The sequence below is a fragment of the Artemia franciscana genome, chromosome 7 (genome assembly GCF_032884065.1).
Source record: "Artemia franciscana chromosome 7, ASM3288406v1, whole genome shotgun sequence".
Lineage (NCBI taxonomy): Eukaryota > Metazoa > Arthropoda > Branchiopoda > Anostraca > Artemiidae > Artemia > Artemia franciscana.
Genome location: NC_088869.1, coordinates 16,437,813 through 16,461,532, shown reverse-complemented (window position 1 = coordinate 16,461,532; position 23,720 = coordinate 16,437,813). Strand labels below are relative to the sequence as shown.

At 37.0% G+C, this 23,720-nt stretch overlaps 1 protein-coding gene across 1 annotated transcript in view; it reads right to left on the bottom strand.

Moving 5' to 3' along the window:
* The window catches only part of LOC136028906 (tRNA (32-2'-O)-methyltransferase regulator THADA-like), a 190,001-nt gene that overhangs the window by 106,226 nt on the left and 60,055 nt on the right, over positions 1 to 23,720 (bottom strand). The window contains exons 4-5 of the mRNA XM_065706865.1: positions 3,623 to 3,878; positions 1,024 to 1,148 (exon numbers count right to left, since the gene is read on the bottom strand). Of these exons, the coding sequence (XP_065562937.1) occupies positions 1,024 to 1,148; positions 3,623 to 3,878 (381 nt within the window). The remainder of the gene's footprint in view (positions 1 to 1,023; positions 1,149 to 3,622; positions 3,879 to 23,720) is intronic.

Here is a 23,720-nt window from a genome sequence, read left to right as displayed (position 1 = left end):
AATGGAAAAAGGGAAAATATCAATAGAGAAAGGGCAAAGGAAAAATATGTTTCTTCAGGAATCACCCGTTCCAAGCTTATGGATTTTCTTCTCCTTCAGCTTTATTCTATTAAACATTTTTATGTTTATTTACTGCTTCTCTTGGTGCGATTGAAATAATTGGAGCTTAAAATAAAACAATAAGCTTCGGATGTCACAGGGAAAAAGAAAGCCCTTGCAGTAAATCCTTGTTTTTTAAAAACGAAATTGAATACTGTTCATGAAAATTCCCGACTTCTTCCATATTACCTAAAATACTCACAAGGACAACGATCCTATTGGCCGCAAAAAGAAGCAAGAGTCCATGGCAGCAAAAAAAAAAAATAAATAAACATCCAATGTATTCTATGATTTCCGATATATTCTACATTTACCACGAGGAATCTTCTCAGCTACCGATTAGTATTACCAAATTTGGTCACAAGCACACTTTTTTCAGCCCCACTTCATCATGTTCCCCCCAAAAGAGAATACTACTTCTTCAATACTTTAATATTTCATGCTTACATATCAAATGAATGAAACTTTCACTCATACACTTGTACAATTAGAACCTTCTTATTTTCTAATATTTTCCATATGATAATAATGTAATTCACTTGTTTTAAAAATTTCTTCTCTCTCCCAAACCAAATTCATATCTACCTACCTAAGGCAAAGATCTTTACTGGAAATTAAAGTGAGCAAGAAAAGGATGAAGAAATTGTGCCGATAGTATTTTAACCAAAGAATAATATAAATGTTCATGAGAACGATTACATAGTCAAGAAAACGGAAAAGTATCTAAATAATACGTATTTTCCCATTAGTAAATATTTAGCTTCACAAAATTTAAGCCGATGAGGTCAACATCCCACCCCCTGGTTATATCTGGTTAAACAAGCAGAAAAAAACATAACTAAGTAAAGGTACTTTTCTGGTCATCAATTAAACACCGTAACATATGAGGAGTTATCTCTAAGTTTCCCAACTAAACTAACTCACCCAGAAGAAATATCCAAAGTAACTTCAATGAGACTCAAGAAGCCACGCGGTTTAACCGAAGTTGAAATAAATTTAGGACTGCAGGATGACAGCAAACCATTGATAAGAGCAATTTTCTGAAGATCCTGGAATACAATTTGTTAGTATGAGAATTGAAAATTTGTCAACATGAGAACTGAAATAAAAAAAAAAAAAAACAGAAAAAAAAAACATGTCACTACACTACTACAAGACCTTCAATGTCATGCAATACCTCAAAGCCGTAGGCTATCTAAAGAAACCCGAACTCAGGATAATAAATGCCATGGACCGTTCTTGTATATATTTTGTCTTTAATAGTTCTAGGACTATCAGTTTTAGCACATTATCACTCCCAACAGAATTCAGACATTTCGATTTAATAATAAGGTTTATTTATTCCTTAACAATCCGGAATGGGACCATCAATGTTCTTCTCTATATTGACTAGCCCCGACTGACAGCTGTACGTTGTAAAAGTTTAGTTGTTATTAAATACTGATTCAGTTATCCAGTTATCATTAAAATACTGTCTCCTCCTCTGTCTTAAAAGAAAACAGTTCAGAAAAGGGTATCTGTATAACATACCCCCTACCTAATGTTCTTCTAATATGTTTCACTGACGCTCAATCCTAATGAAATATACCAAAGTAAGATAAACATATAATACCTTGCAATAAATATGGGCTATATACTTGCACATTAGGGGTGGTGGTGGGGTAAAGTATAGCGGGTCTGCATGCATAATGTGTTGTGTATAATTATTCTGCATACTATGTAGTAAGAATTATTTTGTAACTTCACACTGTCCAAATACTTTACCCTCACCTCCCTAATGTGTAAATATGTAACCCAAATTATATATTTTCATGTATTCTGTCACACCTCTTTGTCTTGTCTTGCGCTAAGCTGAAAGAAACTAACGAAAACGAGTCGGTTCTATAATGCGTCAATGAATGAACAACTTGAGCGGTAGGGGGTTTATCATACAAGTACCCAGAAGAGATTGAACTAATACAGCTTTATTGAGTGTCTCGAACCGTTCTTACAGATTCATGACTGGTGATTGGATCGAAATATACGAGATAAGTCATAGAGCATATGATATGCCTGCGGATGCGACATGTTCTATATTTACCACGAGGAATCTTCTCAGCTACCGAATAGTATTATCAAATTTGGTATGCCTCTATGATATGCCTCTGAATGAAAAAATTATAACAGAAAAAGAGCTTGTCAATTTGTGCGTCAATTCACCAGTGGCGTCAATTCATGGCAATTTAACGGGTGGGATGGGGGTAGGACATAATATATTTCTCAAAATCTAGCAGGGGATGGGGCAAAATTGTCAGTTTCTTTCAATATTTCCAACATAAATATAAAAGGAATTTTTCAGTAGAAAATACCCACCAAAAAAGGCATTTTCAGAATATATGTGGTGCAGTAGCAGGGGAGGCACATGACAAAACAGTCATATACTTCCCCGCCCCTCCCTATTCCCGTCAATCAACACAACTATGGAAAACTAAATTGAGAAACCAAACTTTATATAAATTTCCCATGAGCCGAATGTACATGATTGGCTTACGCATGTGTATGGATAAACAAATATTTGTTTATCCATAGATGCTACTGCTAATACTACTACTAACCAAGCCAAGCCACCTGAGGCAAACAAAACTAAGCACGCTCCCCCTCCATCCCAATCTATTCAATGCCTTCCTCTTTACGTTCTCCCAGTAAGTTCCTATTTCCTTTAAATCTTTCTTTATGACATGCTCCCACCTCAACCGCGGACGACCTTCTTTTCGTTTAGCTAGATGGTTGGCCAAAAAGGACAATCTTTGGCAATCTATCATCCGTCATCCACAGAAAATATCCTATCCATCTCAACCTTTCTCTCATCATAGACATAGAGAGCGGGATTGAACCACAATTTTCGTACAGCCTACTGTTTGAAATAGGGTCAGTCATCCAGGTACCCAGAACAATCCGTAGGTAAATTCTATGGAAAACATCTAGTGAATCTTCATCCGCTTTTTAGAGCGTTCATGCTTCAGAGCCATATTTGACCACTGTTATCACTATATTTTCCAATATTCTAATCTTGATTTGCAGACTTATCTTCCTATTCTCCCAAAAAAAAATTTTGACCCTGAGCCTTTGCTATTCTACTTTTAACATCTTCACAGCTCCCACCGTCTTTAGAATAATACTACCAATGTAGAAGCTGACCACCTGATCAATCTTTCGTTACCCAAGGTCACCTTTTTATATTCACTTATTCCTATCCTTAGTGACTTAGTCTTTACAGCTAGTAAAGACATAAAGGAAAAACTAAAAAACTAAAATAGAGAAAATAACTAAAATAGAGAAAACAACTAAAAAGAAAAAATCAAAGAAAAGAAGAAACTTAAAAAAAATAAAATAGTCCACTAAGTCGCCTTCTGTATTTTTTTAGTATTCTTTTGTTTTGAGTGTGGGTAGTTAGTTGACAAAGCGACTAAAATCACGAACGATGGGAAGTAAATTCAAGTGACAGGCAAATTTTATTCGTATGTGGACATATACATGAACTTACTCCAGAAAGGTCAAATAAAAGATTCCATTTCCATATTTCTTCTTTGAAGTTCCAAATTTGAACTGAAACAATAGCTGCAATACTAGTCACGTCAATGGGTGCATGCTTCGCCAGCAAGAAGTATTTCACATTTTCTTCCAATTCCGTTACGTTCTCTGCCCTGGACATTAGCATGATCAAATGATGGGAGAGAAAATTAAGAACTGTTTGAGCTAGCTTGAAGCATTTCTGGACGATTAGCTGCATAGAATAGTCACTAGAAAAAAAACATATATAAAAACAACACATAAAAAACAACAAACAACATATAAAAATAGCATATAACAACACAAAGTCACTAAATAAAATAAACATTATTATATGGACTTGAACAGCTAAGGCGAGCAGATGGAAGGAATAACTACTCCCCTCCTGTAGATAAGATATTTAGAAAGACTAAAGGTCTAAGGAAAGGGATTTTTATTCCGTGGAAAAATGAAAATTCGACAATGGGATCTCCATAAAAATGTCCTAGCTGGGCCCGTGGCCCGACGCTTAGACTAGATCTCAGATTAGGTTAGGTTTAAGCTAGAGAAATTCCTGAAAATCTTAAATAAAACAATCTTATTTCATTTCTCAGTTTAAAGTTATATCTGGGTTGTAGCGGTAGCTTGCAACCTAGTGAGAGATGATAACGTCCCATGGTAAAATATAAAATTTTATATTTTTTATATATTTTATATATTGTTATTTTATTATAACAATTTTATATATTTACACCAAAAAATAGAGTAAAATATAAAATAGCCTTAACACCAGAAAAAAAATTAGATCTCTAGTCTAGTTAGATTACATCTCCCTAAAGAATGTCTTAGCTGTGCAGATGACCCGACGCAGTGATTCTGCTGGATTAAGCAAAAACAACTTCATTCCTTGGTATTTGTTTTCATACCATTAGCATGTTAAGGTTAAGTTTTAATGACAAATCAATTGATTTAGCTGCAAAGGACATGCGCTAAAAGAAAAACCAAAACAAAAGTACAAAAAATACCAAAAAAGTACAAAAGTACAAAAATACACACTTGAAATATTATTTGACTTTATTTCTGCTTTTCTTTGGTTTAATGTAGCTCTTTACTTTTTATTGAAAAACTTGTTTTGTGGGAAAAGTTTTTTAGAAGTAGTATTACACACCAAGCTGTAAAAAAGTTGTATTTGTCTCCTACTTTCTACGGCTATAATGAAAGAAAGGTTGGGATGGCTAGGACACGTTTCAAACAGTTTGTGGTAATGAACTGTAGTAAGAAGCGACTAGGCTCAATAATAACCGAAACTCTAAAAAAACGGAATTTTGATAACAGTACACATCAAAAGAATCAATCTATTATACAGATTCTAAATATATACGATTCATCAAATTTAGTTTTGCCCGTTAAAAGTTAAGAGTCATAGGAAATTTGTCTGATTTTCAAGAAAGTGGGAAACACCCCCTAAAATTCAAGCAATCTTAATGAAAATCACACGATCAGATTGAGTGTATCAGAGAATACTGCACTACAGAAGTTTCAAGCTCCTATATAGAAAAATGTAGAAGTTTGCATTGTTTACTAGAAGACAGTTCGCGGATGCGTGTAAATTTTTTTTTTTGTTCTTTTCAAGGGATGATCGTATCGAATAGTGGCCCTAGAAGATCGGGAGAGGGTGTATTCGAACGGAAATTAATAGTTCTAGTGCCCTTTCTAAGTGACCAAAAGATTGGAGGGCAAGTAGCCCCCCTCCCATACCCCTTTTCCTGACAGTCGTCTGGTCAAAGTTTTGAGATAGTCATTGTGCTCAGCATAGTTGAAACATCCAATAACTAAGTCTTTAAGGGTAAAATAGCCCCCAGGCCCCTTGGGGAGGGGCCTTTAGGTTAAAAAATTTGCCTATTGCTTACGGATAGTATTTGTTATTGGAAAGTATACATTTTTTTCGGGGGGAGGGGTTAGTGATTGGAATAGGTTTCCATAGGGAGAATTTTTCCTAGAGAGGGATAATCTTCCAGGGGTGAACATTCAAGGGGATATTTACACCAGGGGGGGACTTGACAGAATTCATGTACAGAATTCTTCTTATTTGTCTTACTTTTTCTTTGCCAACTCAATTTTGTATGTGAAGACGTTCTGAAAAAATTAACTGGAGGCTATTTTCAGTGTTTTTGGATTTCCGGGGGAAAACTTCCATGGAAAGGGGGATTTTCGGAGTGATCAGGAAAACGATTAGAATGATCCAGACTTACCAGCATTATTTGAAAAACGATCAGAAATTAAATAAAAAAAAACAAATTTCTCAACTGAAAGTACGGAGCAACATTAAAACTCAAAACGAGCAGAATTTATTCCATATGTAAGGGGGGATACCCTTTCTCAATATCTCGCTCTTTGCGCTAAAGTTGAACTTTTGTCCAAATTCTTTAAGAACGACTCCCGAGACACCAGGTTCGTTCAATTTGACTATTAAGCTTTTCTAAAAGATCTAAGAAAAACTTTAGCGTAAAGAGCGGAGAGATTGAGGAGGGGGCAACCCCCCCCCCCCCCCCAAAAAAAAACTGAACTCAAACCTGACTCAACGCAACTGACCTCGACGAAGTCAATTTTGTCCGGGAACTACCAACCCTATGGACGGCCTTGGTTATTACTTAGACTTATGTCTCCTCATGTCGACTGGGACATTAGGTGACAACAGTGCCTCTCCACAAAGACCTCCCTCGTGCTTTTGACCAGAGTTCTTCGAGAGGCGATCTCAATAGCGCATCATCCTTCTCAAGGCATTTGCCAAGTATTGCCTTCTGTCACCCGCGTCTTCTGATGCCAGAGGGATCCCAACACCATAGATCGCGGGGTAGGCGGTCCTCACCCATCCGCACCATGTGACTCAAATAACGTCATCGGTTAGCCACAATTCTATCGATTACAAGCAACTTCTTTGTCTTTTCACGTATAGAGGCGTTAGAGAGCTTGTCCGTCCACGGAATACCAAGGACGCGCCGAAGACAGATGTTCTCAAACCCTGGTTTCGCTTTCCTAGCTGCTTAGTCGACGCCACAGCTTAGATACCAATATACAGTTATGAAAACTCGGGTTATTTTTGGGACACAGGGCACGGTAGCGATGCTAGCGGCTCGAGAAAGGAAACTGGTATCGGTATCTAATTGGTAACAGGAAACTGGTATTGGTATCTAAGCTGTGCGTGCAACAAAACAAAATTGCGTTCCCACCTATGGTGTTGTAGTACGATCTACGCGTCAGAGCGCGGGCTTGGAGGAGGCGCCAAATTCAGAGCTATGTACCAAAAGCTTCTCATGGGCAAGATACGAGTTTTCACAACTGTATTGGTATCTAAGCTGTGGTCGACGCCCAAGATTCGCAGCCGCAAATAAGTACGGCGAGGACATTACTATTGAAAAGCGGGAGCTTGAGCTTTAGGGAGTATGCTAGATTCCTCCACACATTTCTTAGCTTATTGAAGGCGCTTCCTGCGCATGCGATGCGTGTGCGCACAGGTAAAAAGGCGTTTTCGCGCGAAGGTAAAAAGAATCATGGTATGCGTTCTAGTAAAAATAATTTCGTAAATCCGATCAGTCTGCCATAAAAAAAAAATAAAAAAAAATCAAGAATAAGTTTTTACCTCTTCTTCAGTGCCGTTAGAGGAGGTTAGAAGGAAACACGTTCATATTTTCTAAAAGGGAATGAGAACAAAACAACTGTTTCAAGTTGAAGCAAAAAATCAAAAATATACATGATTGACTGAGTTTCATGGTTAAAATTTGGATTCATTTTTTCTAACAGTTAAGGCATCGCTCGTTTTTTCTTACCGTTTTCCCAAAAAATTATTTTCAAAGAGAAGTACAGCGCCGTATTCGTTGAATAAGTTAAACATAAAACATACAAAAATCGGTATGAAAGATATTATGACTCCTAAAACGAATAGAAATTTTAAATTGACAATGACATCAAGCTAAAAAATACTACTAAAGATGAGTAGATAAAACCTGTAACAGACAGAAACTAGAAAAAACAATCAAGTAAGATGCAAAAACGCATAGAAAGTGCCCGAAAACATAGTGAGGATACCAGCCAATGCACGATCTAAGTCCCACAGTATCATTTGCGCTTTATTATTTCGAGAAATAAATCTTGAGCAGCTAACACATCGTGTGTAACTGTGTTGGCCTCAGGCGGCTTGGTGATGCGGTGACTTGTTGTTAGAACTAGCAGTAAAAACAGCAAAAAAACAAAATAAAATTATAATAATGGATTAGTAATAATTGTGAGGCTACCACCCTCACGATCCCTCAAAGAGACTTGAGTTTTTATTTGCGCTCTGACGGACGGCATATATTTGGAACACAATGGTTTTAGCTGGCCAATACTTTAGCAATGAGAAAGAAGAAAATCCGAGGGAAAAATTTTTCTAAAAACAATTATATTTATGACTGTCAATTTAACTAAGCTACATTGAAAGAAAACAAACTTTTCGTCAAAACTTTTTCTTTTAACACAATTCCATTATAACATGTAAAAAATGGATGCCAAGTTCAAACTTTTGAAACAAGCATGGGTAAATTTTGTTCTTAGAAATATTTCTAGTTTTTTGGAGTATTTAGTTTTTTGGAGCAATATTTTACTTAGCGAATCATCAAATGGTTTACCCGCTAATGTTCATGTTTTGAAAATGGCACGCGGCACTATTAGCGCCATAGAGGGAGGTGGTTGGAGCGAAGATAGTTGGATTGACGCATGTGCGGCAGCCATTCACAAAAAACCATTACTGTCAGCGTGGAAAGGCGGAGTCAAGAATAGGTTTTTTTTTCGATTACAATAATAACGGCTTCATTAGGTCCCAAAATCTTTCGGTTGAGAAGAAAAGAACTTCCATAGCTGTATATATGTTCAACTATGGTTTACTCCATATTCACCCCTTTGCATTGTCATTACGATTATACAAGGACTACTTTGATTAAATACCAAAATTAAACTTGGTATAGTTAACGACAGTAATCAATCAAATGACAGACCCTACAAAGAAACCACGAAATCCTAGTTGTAAAGAAACCACGAGAAATGTATGCCAGAAATGTAATTAGAAAACATCTGCAATCATAAGACACATACACATAGAACCAAACATAATTGGTTAGTATACTAGTTTCTTCGCGTCAAACCACTAAAGTAATTTATATGTTAAAATCATGCATATATATAGTAGGGGTGTGGAGAAGGGGATTATTGGTCATGTGATTTTACAAAATTAAATAAATGGCCAAATGAAGCAGTATTCCTGAAAACAATTGACACATCTCTGACAGAAAAAGAATCTTTTTCCGCGTGTTTAATCGAGCGTTCACTATACTCATACGCATATTACACAATAGCACTGACTTAGTAAAGAGCAACATCTCCCCGGGGTTTCTAAGCTTATTTTCTTGCGCCAACATGCATAAAACCCGGTTAACCCCTCCCTTCTGATTGTCCCATATATAGCCTAAGGAATACATAAAAACTAAAAGAAACACTAAAACAAAGAAATTCCGACTTCATTGAATGCGGGACGTTTTTACTAATCAGATTATCATGTTTTCTTCCACTAATGCACACTTTGTAAAATTGCTTTAAATGTTTTGGTAAATTACGCACTCAATAACACATGAAGATAAATCAAACAGTTCGTGGTAACGAACTGTAGTAAGGAGCGACCCGGCTCAATAGTAAACGAAACTCTAAAAAACGGAATTTTGATGCTAACAGATACATCAAAAGAATAAGTTTTTAATTGTTTTAAAAATTAAAATTGTGGCAGAGAGTCAAACTTTAGCGTAAAGAGCGAGGGATTGCGGAGGGGAAAACCCATTTCATATACGAAGTAATTTCTGTTCGTTTTAAGTTTTAATGTCGCTCCTTACTTTCAGTTAAAACAACTAGTTTATTTTATATTTAGTTTCTGAACGTTTTTGAATTAATGCTTGTTTGATTTTGGCTCTCTGCAAATAAATTATAAAAATGAAATTTGCATACTAATTCTTTTTTTGGCTAAATGGCTTTCTCTTAATTTTGATCAGACAGTTTTGATAAATAAGGGGTGGGGAAGGAGGCGTAGTTGCCCTCCAATTTTTCGGTTACTTAAAACGGTAACTAGAACTTTTAATTTTTAACGAACGTTTTTATTAGTAAAAAATATACGTAACTTAAGAATTAACTTACGTAACAAACTTTAATATTCTTATATTTTTATTATGTATATGAGGGGGTTTGTCCCCTCGTTAATACCTCGCTCTTTATGCTAAATCTTAAGTTTTGTCCCCATCTTTTAGTAATGACCCCTGAATCAGAAAGGCCGTAGAATAAGTAGTTGAAATTACTAAAAATAATTTAACATAAAGAGCGATGTATTTATCTCCTCCAAAATACCTCGCTCTTTATGCTAAAGTATTTTTAGAACCCCTCATATGCTTATAATCTCTGTTCATTTTAAGTTTTAATGCTACTCATTACTTTCAATTGAAAAAACTTGTAACATGTTTATTTTTTCATTGTTTTTTTTATAGTCTTGCTAGAAAATCCTGCGCCCTTTTCATTTAGCTTCTCTTCCCCCATGACATATTCCTCCAAGGAAAGATCCTCCGACATAGCCCCCTCACCTCAACCCAACCCCCCAAACCAAAAGAATCCCCCTGAAAACGTCTGTATACTTCCCAATATCCATTACTGTATGTAAACACAGGTCAAAGTTTGTAACTTGCAGCCCCTCCCCCAGGGACTATGGGGGAGTAAGTCATCCCCAAAGACATAGTTCTTATGGTTTTTGACTATGCAGAACAAAATGGCTATTTCAAAATTTTGATCCGTTGACTTTGGGAAAAAATGAGCGTGGGAGGGGGCCTAGGTGCCCTCCAATTTTTTTGTCACTTAAAAAGGGCACTATAACTTTTCATTTCCATTAGAATGAGCCCTCTTGCGACATTCTAGGACCACTTGGTCGATACGATGACCCCTGGGAAAAAAACAAAAACAAAACAAAAACAAATTAACACGCATCCGTGATCTGTCTTGTGGCAAAAAATACAAAATTCCACATTTTTGTAGATACAAACTTGAAATTTTTACTATAGGGTTCTCTGGTACGCTTAATGCGATGGTGTGATTTTCGTTAAGATTCTATGACTTTTAAGGGGTGTTTCCCCCTATTTTCCAAAATAAGGTAAATTTCTCAGGCTCGTAACTTTTGATGACAAAGGCTAAATCTTATAAAACTTATATGTTTAAAAACAGCATGAAAAGCCAATTCTTTTGATGTATCTTTTAGCATCCAAATTCCGCTTTTTAGAGTTTCGTTTACTATTGGGCCTGGTCGCTCCTTACTACAGTTCGTTACCACGAACTGTTTGATAAGTTTCATCAAATTTAGTCTTTGTCATCAAAAGTTACGAGCCTGAGAAAATTTGCATTATTTTGGGAAATAGGGGGAAACACCCCCTAAAAGTCATAGAATAAAAGTCATAGAAACTCTTTAAAATAGAATTTTGATTATTTAAAAGAATTGGCTTATTATGCTGACTCCAAATATATACGTTTCATTAAGTTTGAATCAAAAGCTAAGAGCCTGAGAAAATTTTCTCATTTTCAAAAAAAGGGGAAAAGGCCCCTAGAAAACAGAGAAGTTTAATGAAAATCACACCATTAGTTTCAGCGTATCGAAGAACACAAGTGTAGAGGTTTCAACACAACACAACTTCCCTCCAAAATCGTCTGATCGAAATTTTCATATATCTATCTTGTTCAGCTTAGGTCTTAAACAACCAAGACCGCTCTTTATGCTAAAGTTTGACTCTTTCTCTTAACTCTACATTTTAAAACAGTACACAACTTTAGTGTAAAGAGCGGGGCGTTGAGAAGGAAAAGCCTCTTTCATATACGGAGTAATTTCTGTTCGTTTTAAGTTTTAATGTCACTCCTTCCTTTCATTTAAAAAAACTTGTTTTTTTTATTTAATTTCTGAACGTTTTTGAATCAATGCATGTTTTGATTTTGGCTCTCCGCAGAGGAATAATTAAATCGAAATTTGTATATTTTTTTTTGGCTATATGGCTTTCTCATAATTTTAATCGAATGATTTTGAGAAAAAAAGAGCGGGGGACGAAGCCTAGTTGCCCTCCGATTTTCGGTATATTAAAAAGGCAACTAGAACTTTTAATTTTTAACGAATCTTTTTATAAGTAAAAGATATACTTAACTTATAAATTAGCTTACGCAAAGAACTTTTGTATTCTCATGTTTTTATTACATATATCAGGGGGTTCGCCCCCTCGTCAGTACCTCGTTCTTTACACTAAAGCTTAAATTTTGTCCCAATTCATTAAGAATGACCCCTGAATCACAAAAGCCGAAGAAAAAATAGTTGAAATTACGAAAAATATTTAGCGTAAAGAGCGAGGTATTAGGAGGAGGTGAGCCCCTCATATGGGTAATAATTTATGTTCGTTTTAATTTTTAATGCTGATGCTTACTTCCAGCTGAAAAAAAACTTTTTCATATCTATTTTTTCATTGTTTTTTTTTAAGTAATGCTAGTAAATCCTGCGCTCCCTTCATGGAAATTTTCTTCCCCCATGAAAAATTCCTCGATGGAAAGTTCCCCCAGCATATCCCCCTCTTCTCAACCCCTGCCTCCAACCAAAAAATCCTCCTGAAAACGCCTGTACACTTCCCAATAAGCATTACTATATGTAAGCACTGGTCAAAGTTTTGAACTTGTAACCCCTAACACGGGGACTGTGGGGGAGTAAGTCTTCCCCAAAGGCATAGTTATAAGGTTTTTCGATTACGCTCAATAAAATGGCTATCTCAGAATTTTGATCCATTGACTTTGGGAAAATAATCAGCGTGGGAGGGGGCCTAGGTGCCCTCCAATTATTTTGGTCACTTGAAAGGGGCACTAGAACTTTTCATTTCCTTTAGAATGAGCCCTCTCGCAACATTCTAGGACAACTAGGTCGATACAATCACCCCTGGGAAAAAAAAAAAAAAACAAACAAACAAATAAACACGCATCCGTGATCTGCCTTCTGGCAAAAAATATAAAATTCACATATTTGTAGATAGGAGCTTGAAACTTCTACAGTAGGGTTCTCTGAGACGCTGAATCTGATGGTGTGATTTTCGATAAGATTCTATGACTTTTAGGGGGTGTTTCCAACTATTTTCTAAAATAATGCAAATTTTCTCAGGCTCGTAACTTTTGAAGGGTAAGACTAAATTTGATGAAACTTATATATTTAAAATCAGCATTAAAATGCGATTCTTTTGATGTAGCTATTGGTACCAAAATTCTATTTTTTTTAGAGTTTTGTTTACTATTGAGCCAGGTCGCTCCTTACTACAGTTCGTTACCACGAACTGTTTGAAATTACGAGTGTTTAACATTGGTCAGATTCGAGATTATCAAGCTGCTATTTTTGCGTATCGATGTTGCAATGGTGTATGTCCTCCAGTTTTTACCAGTTTTTTTCGAGTAAATCGTTCACTCCATGGGTATGAGACTAGATGGGCAGATATTTTTATTGTTGAGTACCGATACACCACACGTGCAGCTTTTGGAATTAGGTATTTAGCTCCGGCTATTTGGAATGATGTCCCAGCTGGCATTAGGGAGGCGGAACATATTGGGTTGTTTAAAGTAAAATTAAAAAACATTTATTGGGAGCGGGGAGATAATTTTTTTTCTAATTATTGTTAGCCTCTATTTATGTATATTCTGGTATTAAGGGGTAATTTAGTGAGAGTGTTTTGTCCTTCTTTAATTTCTGTTTTTTTTTTATTAAATTAGGTTGAGAATCAGAGGGTTGCAGCCGTACGACATCAGGCTGTTTGAGCCTTCCCCGGGGCGGTTGTGTGTATTTATAGTTTTTGTAATTTATAGTCAATAAACAGAGTTAGTTAATAAAGAGAGTTCATTGAGAGGAATTTTTCCACGGGATGAGCGAAGGGAATTTGCCAGAATTCCTATAAGAAATTACTTTATATGTCTTGCTTTCTCTTTACTGACTCAATTTTACGCGTGAAGATGTTAAAGGTAATTGTCCCGGTAAAATTTATCCAGGATATAATTGTCCAGTGGATATTTCCATTGGGAGGAGGATTTCTCCGTAGAGGTAAAGCCAAATATCATGGCCTATTTAAGAAATACTCAGAAATTGAATAAAAAACCAGTCTTTTCAATTGAAACTAAGGAGCAACAATAAAACTTAAACCGAACAAGATTCATTACGCATATGAGGGGGTGACCCCCTCCTTTTCACCTTGCTCTTTATACTAAGGTTTAAATTTGTCCCAATTCTAAAAAAAATGATTCCTGAACCACAGGGGTCGCTCAAGTAGACCAAAAAGTAACTTTTTAAAGTGCCAAAATACATTAGCGTGAAGAGTGAGGTGCTGAAGAGGGGGCCGCCCCCTTCATATACGTCATAATTTCTGTTAGTTTTTAGTTTTAATCTTCCTCCTTACTTTCAGTTGTAAAAACTTTTTTTTATTTAGTCACAGTTGAGAACGAACTCTAGACCATGTCATGGTTGTAGTGGCAGCTAGCAACCTAGTATTTTCAGATAAAAGCTTCGTCAATTTTTATTTTATTTTCTCCTTTTTTTCTGCTTAAAATGACACTGCCCTATTACTCTTCCTGAAAAATTCCTTTAAACTTTCAATCTTGCTGTAAATTTGCTCATTAGAGTTTGGTTAGGGATTTGTTTGTCTTTATTTTCAAAGGTTTTAGTTTTTCCAGCGAATAAAAAAAAACAATAATCACAGCACAAAAAAGACACAAAACAACCGAAACCTTTTTAAAAAACTTTAACATACACTTAAACGTATCAAATTCATTCTAATTCCTCCCTTTTCTCAATTTATTTAAAAAAAAGTCAGAAGAGATAACTTTTCTCAGATATCAATTTTGTTTAGCTTTTAGAGAGAGAATATTTATGCAGTTACTGTTAAATTAAGCACAGTTACTTTAAACGGAGTTTCATTTTAAATCTAGATTATGTGATGCCACCTTCCACAAGGGACTAAAAAGGAAAAAAATGTGTCTAATTTTACCTGGTAAACTTCCTTGCAACAGCTGGGGTTGAACCTGATCCCGAAAGTTTCCAGGCGTAGCTCTATCCACCAGGCTGTTACAAGGTATTTAATATGGTTATCCAGAATGTTTATGTTTTGGATGTAGATTGTCTCTGAGAGAAAATGACCTTATACTCTAGACAAACAATAGTCACTGCAACCATTATGTCGCTCTTTACTTTCACATTTAAAATAACGAAATGTGGTATAAGCCTAAAATCTGGGCTATTTAGAAAAAGAACTGCTAAGATAGGAATTTGTGCTTGATGATATCTCAAAACTAACAGAAATTATGACGTAAATGAAGGGGGTTTCAGCACCTCACTCTTCACGCCAATGTTTTTTGGCACTCTAAAAAAGTTACTTATTGTTCTACTTAAGTGACCCCTGTGTTTCAGGAATCGTTTTTCAGGAATACTTTACTTAAAACTTTACAAAAGATGTTTTTATATGCCCCGCTAGCTGTGGAGAACAAAATAAGCCTAAAGAAAAAAATATTGTTTACTCATGTTCAAGCAACATTCCCATCAAAATAAAACTTCTTTATTCCTCATTTATAGTTAACTATATCGATCTTTTAAATACTTTACTATGATTTTACTAGAATACTAATGTTAAAAATGAAGCCCCATGTTGATCTTCGTATGCAAGCTGATGTTTATAACATTTGCTGCTTCAGTGTGGAAGTAAAATATAGTTTTTTTTTAATAAAAAACGATTTCATTTGAAAATTTATATTTGTCAAACAGTTCGTGGTAACGAACTGTAGTAAGGAGCGATCCGGCTCAATAGTAACCAAAACTCTAAAAAATTGAATTTTGATATCAATAGCTACATCAAAAGAATCGCATTTTAATGCTGATTTTAAATATATAAGTTTCATCAAGTTTAGTCTTAGCCATCAAAAGTTACGAGCCTGAGAAAATTTGCATTATTTAGGAAAATAGGGGGAAACACCCCCTAAAAGTCATAGGATCTTAACGAAAATGACACCATCAGATTCAGCGTATCAGAGAACCCTACTGTAGAAGTTTGAAGCTCCTATCTACAAAAATGTGGAATTTTGCATTTTTTGCCAGAAGACAAATCACGGGAGCGTGTTTATTTGTTTGTTTTTTGTTTTTTTTTCCCAGGGGTCATCGTATCGACCAAGTGGTCCTAGAATGCCGCAAGAGGGCTCATTCTAACGGAAATGAAAAGTTCTAGTTCCCTTTTTAAGTGACCAAAAAAATTGGAGGGCATCTGGGCCCCCTCCCACGTTCATTTTTTTCCCAAAGTCAACGGATCAAAATTTTGAGATAGCCATTTTGTTTAGCATAGTCGAAAATCATAATAACTATGTTTTTGGGGATGACTTACTCCCCCAGAGTCCCTGGGGGAGGGGTTGCAAGTTACAAAGTTCAACCAGTGTTTACATATAATATGGTTATTGGGAAGTGTACAGACGTTTTCAGGGGGATTTTTTTGGTTTTGGGGGTAGGGTTGAGGGAGGGGGCTATGTGGGAGGATCTTTCCTTGGAGAAATATGCCATGAGGGAAAAAATTCAATGAAAAGGGCGCAGGACGAATCTGGTCACGTTAGAAAAGAACGTCAAATTAAGAGCTTAATATACAATGCTGGGTGTTCGGAGCCTCTCTATTATGGAGTATAATTTGAAAATAACACAACTATACGAGCGATAAAACATATATACCACAACCATAATTCAACTAACGAAAGAACTGCTAAGAGATAACACAACTATAAAGCGAAAACAGGTGAAAACTAACGGGAAAATAAACGAACTAAGAGGTGGAAGGGGCCCAGAGAAAAAAATATAATCCTTTTTCAATTTTGAGCCTAACTTCCGCAAAGGAGTAATAATGTCAGAAGCCCCGAAATACCGAATTATTTTCTTTTCAAACAGATCGTGGTAAGGACCTGTAGTAAGGGGCGACCCGGCTCAATAGTAAACGAAACTCTAAAAAACGGGAATTTTGATGCTAAAAGATACATCAAAAGAATCGAATTTTTACGCTGATTCTAAATATATAAGTTTCAATTAATTTAATCTTTGTCATCAAAAGTTACGAGCCTGAGAAAATTTGCCCTATTTTGGAAAAAAAGGGGGGAAACATCCCCTAAAAGTCATAGAATCTTAACGAAAATCACACTATCGCATTCGGTATATCAGAGAACTCTATAGCAAAAAATTCAAGCTCCTATCTAAAAAATGTGGAATTTTGTATTTTTTGCCAGAAGACAAATCACGGGTGCGTGTTTATTTGTTTGTTTGTTTTTTTTGTTTTTTTTCCCAGGGGTCATCTCGACCAAGTGGTCCTCGAATGTCGCGAGAGGGCTCATTCTAACGGAAATGAAAAGTTCTAGTGCCCTTTTTAAGTGACCAAAAAAATTGGAGGGCAAATAGGCCCCCTCCCATGCTCATTTTTTTCCAAAATTCAACAGATTAAATTTTAAGATAGCCATTTTGTTCAGCATAGTCGAAAACCATAGTAACTATGTCTTTGGGAATGACTTACTCCCCCACAATCCCTGAGGAAGGGGCTGCAAGTTACAAACTTTGACCAGTGTTTACATATAGTAATGGTTATTGGGAAGTGTACAGACGTTTTCATGGGGGATTTTTTGGTTTGGGGGGTGGGGTTGATGGGAGAGGGCTTTGTGGGAGGATCTTTCCTTTGAGGAATATGTCATGGGGGAAGAAAAATTCAATGAAAAGGGCGTAGGATTTTCTAGCATTACTATAAAAAAAAAACAATGAAAAAATAAACATGAAAACGTTTTTTTCAAATGAAAGTAAGGAATAGCATTGAAATTTAAAACGAACACAGATTATTACGCATATGAGGGGTTCTAAAAATACTTTAGCATAAAGAGCGAGGTATTTAGGAGGAGATAAATACCTCGCTCTTTTTTCTAAAATATTTTTAGTGATTTCAACTATTTATTCTACGGCCTTTTTGATTCAGGGATCATTCTTAAAGAATTATAAAAGTAGAATTGTGGCAAAGAGTCAAACTTTAGCGTAAAGAGCGTGGGACTGCGGAGGGGACAACCCATTTCATATACGGAGTAATTTCTGTTCGTTTTAAGTTTTAATGTCGCTCCTTACTTTCAGTTAAAAAAAAACTAGTTTTTTTTTTTATTTAATTAATTACAAAGCACGCAGATATGGCAAATTTCTGATGTTAGGATAAGCTACTACAGTGCTATAGAAAAATGCTGATTTTCTTAAAAAACTATTTATTTTAAAATTATTATTTTTATTTTAAATTATTTTTTTAATTACAAAAGGCACTAGATTTTGCAATATCCTTTAAAATGAGCTATTAAACAGCTCTCTACGATAGTCCAGTGCCAAGTAATCTGAATATAAAGAAGAAAACAAATTCTTTTTTTTAACTACTTTTCTTGATTTTCGAGCCAATACATTTTTCTTGTTGTTCAAGTCAAGAGACGGTAAGTTTCCTAAATAGGGTTTTTGGACAAGGCAGTTGTAAAAGTGTACTTCTTCCTTTGATCTGACTCTATTTTTAGGAGTTATGGTTTATTGTAGTTCAACCGTTCATGGTAACCAGCTGTGTGGACTAAGGAGTGACCCGGCTCAACAGTAACTGAAGCTCTAAAAAACGGAATTTTGATACCAATATTACATCAACAGAATTCTATTTTTACACTGATTTTAAATCTATGTGTTTCATCAAGTTTAGACTTGCCAATCAAAAGTTACAAACCAGAGAAAATTTGCTTCATTTTAGAAAATAGGGGAAACAACCCCCGAAAGTCACAAATTCTTAACGAAAATCCCACCATCGCATTCAGCGTATCAGAGAACCCTATAGTAAAAATTTCAACCTCCTATCTACAACAAGAGCTAAGAGCTCATATGGCACTTGTGACGAGGCGAGAAGAGCTAAGAGCCAAGAGATCATATGGTATGAGCTCTAACAAAATTCTATGAATCAATAGATTGATTTAAAAAGGAAAATAAGAGGCTTAATGCCGGTCAAGATTTAAAATAAGAGCCTTGAGTCACAAAGTCCTTCTAAATATTAAAATTCATTAAGATCCGATCACCCACTCGTAAGTTATAAATACCTAATTTTTTCTAATTTTTTCCTCTCCCTTTTGCCCCCCAGATGGTCGAATCCTGGAAAAACGACTTTATCAAGTCAAATTGTGCAGCTCCCTGACACGCCAACCAATTTTCATCGCCCTATCACGTCCAGAAACACCGAACCCGCCAAATCACTGAGCCCCTTCCCCCAACTCCCCCAAAGAGAGCGAATCCAGTACGATTCTGTCAATCACGTATCAAGGACATTTGTTTATTCTATCCACCAAGCTTCATCCCGATTCCTACACTCCAAGTGTTTATCCAAGATTTCCCCCTCCAAATCCCCACAATGTCTAAAGATCTGGTCGGGATTTGAAATAAGAGCTCTGAGACATGAATTCCTTCTAAAAATCAAATTTCATTACGATCCGATCATCTATTCGTAAGATTTAAATACTCCAATTTTCATGTTTTCCCAGAATTCCGGTTCCCCCCTCCAACTCCCCCGAATGTCAAAGGATCTGGTCGGAATTTGAAATTAGAACTTTAAAGCAAAAGATCCTTCTAAATATCAAATTTCATTAAGATCTGGTCACCCTTTCGTAAGTTACAAATACCTCAATTTTCAACATTAACCCCCCCCCCCCAATTCCACCAAAGAGAGCAGATCCGGTCCAGTTATGTCAGTCACGTATCTTAGACTGGTTTCTACTCTTCCCATCCAGTTTCATCCTGATCTCACCGCTTTAAGTATTTTCTAAGATTTCCGGTCCCCCCAACTGCCCCCCCCCAATTACGCTTGATCCTGTTGAGATTTAAAATAAGATATCGGAGTTAAGAGGTCCTTCTAAATATGAAGTTTCATGAAGATCCGATCACTCCTTCGTAAGTTAAAAATACGTCATATTTTCTTATTTTTCAGAATTACCCCCCCCCCCCAATTGAGCGGGGTCCGTTCCAATTATGTAAATCACGTATGCAAGACATCTGCTTATTTTTCCAACCAAGTTTCATCCCAATCCCTCCAATCTAAGCGTTTTCCATCATTTTAGGTTTCCCCACCCCAAACTTCCCCCAATGTCACCAGATCTGGTCAGGATTTAAAATAAGAGCTTTGAGGCACGATATCCTTCTAAAAATCAGATTTCATGGAGATCCAATCACCCGTTCGTAAGTTAAAAATACCTCATTTTTTCTAATTTTTCAGAATTAACCCCCCCCCCCCCCAACTACCCCAAAGAGAGCGGATCCATTCTGGTTATGTCAATCATGTATCTAGGACTCGTGTTTTTTTTTCCACCAAGTTTAATCCCGATCCCTCCACTCTTAAGTGTTTTCCAATTTTTAGGTTTCTCCCTCCCAACTTCCCCCCCCCAATGTCACCAGATCCGGTCGGGTTTAAAATAAGAGCTCTGAGCCACGATATCCTTCTAAATATCAAATTTCATTGAGATCCGATCACCCGTTCGTAAGTTAAAAATACCTCATTTTTTTTATTTTTCAGAAATACCCCCCCCCCCCCCCAACTACCCAAAAGAGAGCGGATCCGTTCCGTTTATGTCAATCATCTATCTAGGACTTGTGTTTGTTTTTCCCACCATGTTTCATCCCGATCCCTCCACTCTAAGTGTTTTCCAAGTTTTAGGTTTCCCCCTCCCAACTCCCCGCCCCCATCACCAGATCCGGTCGGGATTTAAAATAAGAGCTCTAGGACACGATGTCCTTCTAAACATCAAGTTTCATTGAGATCCGATAACCCGTTCGTAAGTTGAAAATACCTAATTTTTCTAATTTTAAGAATTACTCCTCCCCCCCCAACTACCCCAAAGAGAGCAAATCAGTTCCGATTATGTCAATCATGTATCTGGGACTTGCGCTTATTTTTCCCATCAAGTTTCATCCCGATCCCTCCACTATAAGTGTTTTCCAAGATTTTAGGTTTCCCCCCCCTCCAACTCCCCCCCCAATGTCATCAGACCCAGTCGGGATTTAAAATAAGAGCTCTGAGACACAATATCATTCCAAACATCAAATTTCATTAAGATCCAATCACCCACTCATAAGTTAAAAATACTTCATTTTTTCTATTTTTTCCGAATTAACCGGCACCCACTCCCCCCCCCCCAGATGGTCAAATCGGGAAAATGATATTTTTATTTCTAATTTAATCTGGTCCGGTCCCTGATACGCTTGCCAAATTTCATCGTCCTAGCTTACCTGGAAGTGCCTAAAGTAGAAAAACCGGGACTTAAGGTTTTCCCCCTCCAACTTCCCCCAATGTCATCAGATCCGGTCGGGATTTAAAATAAGAGCTCTGAGACACAATATCATTCCAAACATCAAATTGCATTAAGATCAAATCACCCGCTGATAAGTTAAAAATACTTCCATTTTTTTTTTGCGAATTAACCGGGCCCCCACTCCCCCCCCCAGATGGTCAAATCGGGAAAACTACTATTTCTAATTTAATCTGGTCCGGTCCCTGGTACGCTTGCCAAATTTTATCGTCCTAGCTTACCTGGAAGTGCCTAAAGTAGCAAAACCGGGACCGACAGACCGACAGACAGACCGACAGACCGACAGAATTGGCGACTGCTATATGTCACTTGGTTAATACCAAGTGCCATAAAAATGTGGAATTTCGTATTTTTTGCCAGAAGACAGATCACGGGTGCGTGTTTATTTGTTTTTATGACAATTGGTATTAACCAAGTGACATATAGCAATCGCAAATTCTGTCGGTCTGTTGGTCCCGGTTTTGCTACTTTAGGAAATTCCAGGTAAGCAAGGACGGAGAAATTTGGCAAGCGTATCAGGTATCGAACCAGATTAAACTAGAAATAGTTGTTTTTCCCGATTTGACCGTCTAGGGGGGAGTGGGGGGCCTGTTAATTCGGAAAAAATAGAAAAATTTAAGTATGTTTAACTTACGAATGGTTGATCAGATCTTAAAGAAATTTGATGTTTGGAAGGATATCATGTCTCAAAGCTGTTATTTCAAATCCCTACCAGATTTGGTGACATTGGGGGGGGGGGGAGGAAGCTGAGAGGGGGAAACCTAAAATCTTGGAAACACTTAGAGTGGAGGGATCGGGAGAAAACTTGGTGGGAAAAAATAAGCACAAGTCCTAGACATATGATTGACATAACCAGAACGGAAACTGGTCTCTTTGGGGTAGTTGGGGGGGGGGGGTTAATTCTGAAAAATTTGAAAAAATGAGGTATTTTTAACTTACGAACAGGTGATCGGATCTCAATGAAATTTGATATTTAGAAGGATATCGTGTCTCAGAGCTTTTATTTTAAATCCCGACCGGATCTGGTGACATTTGAGGGGGGGAAGTTGGGAGGGGAAAACCTAAAACTTGGGAAACACTTAGAGTGGAGGGATCGGGATGAAACTTGGTGTGAAAAATAAGCACAAGTCCTAGATACATGATTGACATAATCGGAACGGAACCGCTCTTTTTGGGGCAGTTGGGGGGGGGGGGTTAATTCTGAAAAAAATCGAAAAATGAGGCATTTTTACCTTGGAAACGGGTGATCAGATCTTAACGCAATTTGATATTTAGAAGAATATCGTGTCTCAGAGCTCTTATTTTAAATCCCGACCGGATCTGGTGACATTGGGGGGGGGGGGATGGGAGGAGGAAACCTAAAATTTGGAAAACACTTGGAGTGGAGGGATCGGGATGAAACTTGGTGGGAAAAATAAGCAGAAGTCCTAGATACATGATTTACATAACCGGAACAGATCCGCTCTCTTTGGGGTAGTTGGGGGGGGGGGGGGGGTTTAATTCTGAAAAATTAGAAAAAATGAGGTATTTTTAACTTACGAACGGTTGATCGGATCTCAATGAAATTTGATATTTAGAAGGATATTGTGTCTCAAAGCTCTTACTTTAAATCCCGACCGGATCTGGTGACATTGGGGGGAGTTTGGGCTGGGGGAACCTAAAATCATGGAAAACGCTTAGATTGGAGGGATCGGTATGAAACTTGGTGGGAAAAATAAGCAGAAGTCTTAGATACGTTACTTACATAATTGGAACGGATCCACTCTATTGGGAGGGGGGTGGGGGGGGTAATTCTGAAAAATTAGAAAAAATGACGTATTTTTAACTTGCGAAGGAGTGATCAGATCTTCATTAAACTTCATATTCAGAAGGACCTCATACACCAGATCTCTTATTTTAAATCTTAAACGGATCAAGCGTAATTGGGGGGGGGGCAGTTGGGGGTACCGAAAATCTTAGAAAATACTTAAAGCGGTGAGATCAGGATGAAACTGGATGGGAAGAATAGAAACCTGTCTAAGATACGTGACTGACGTAGCCGGACCGGATCTGCTCTCTTTGGTAGAGTTGGGGGGGGGGGGGGGGGGGTAATTTTGAAAATTGAGGTACTTGTAACTTCCGAATGGGTAACCAGATCTTAATGAAATTTGATATTTAGAAGGATCTTGAGCTTTAAAGCTCTAATTTTAAATTCCGACCAGATCCTGTGACACTGGGGGAGTTGGAGGGGGAAAACCGAAATTCTTGGAAAACGTGAAAATTAGGGTATTTTTATCTTGCGAATGGGTGATCAGATCTTAATGAAAGTTGATATTTAGCAGGAATTCATGTCTCAGAGATCTTATTTCAAATCCCGACCAGATCTTTTGACATTAGGGGGAGTTGGAGAGGGAAATCTTGGAAAACACTTGGAGTGGAGGAATCAGGATGAAGCTTGGTAGATAGAAGAGGCAAATGTCCTTGATACGTGATTGACATAACCGTACTGGATTTGCTCTCTTTGGGGGAGTTGGGTGGAGGGGGTTCAGTGATTTGGCGAGTTTGGTGCTTCTGGACGTGCTAGGACGATAAAAATTGGTACGCGTGTCAGAGGGCTGCACAATTTGACTTGATAAAGT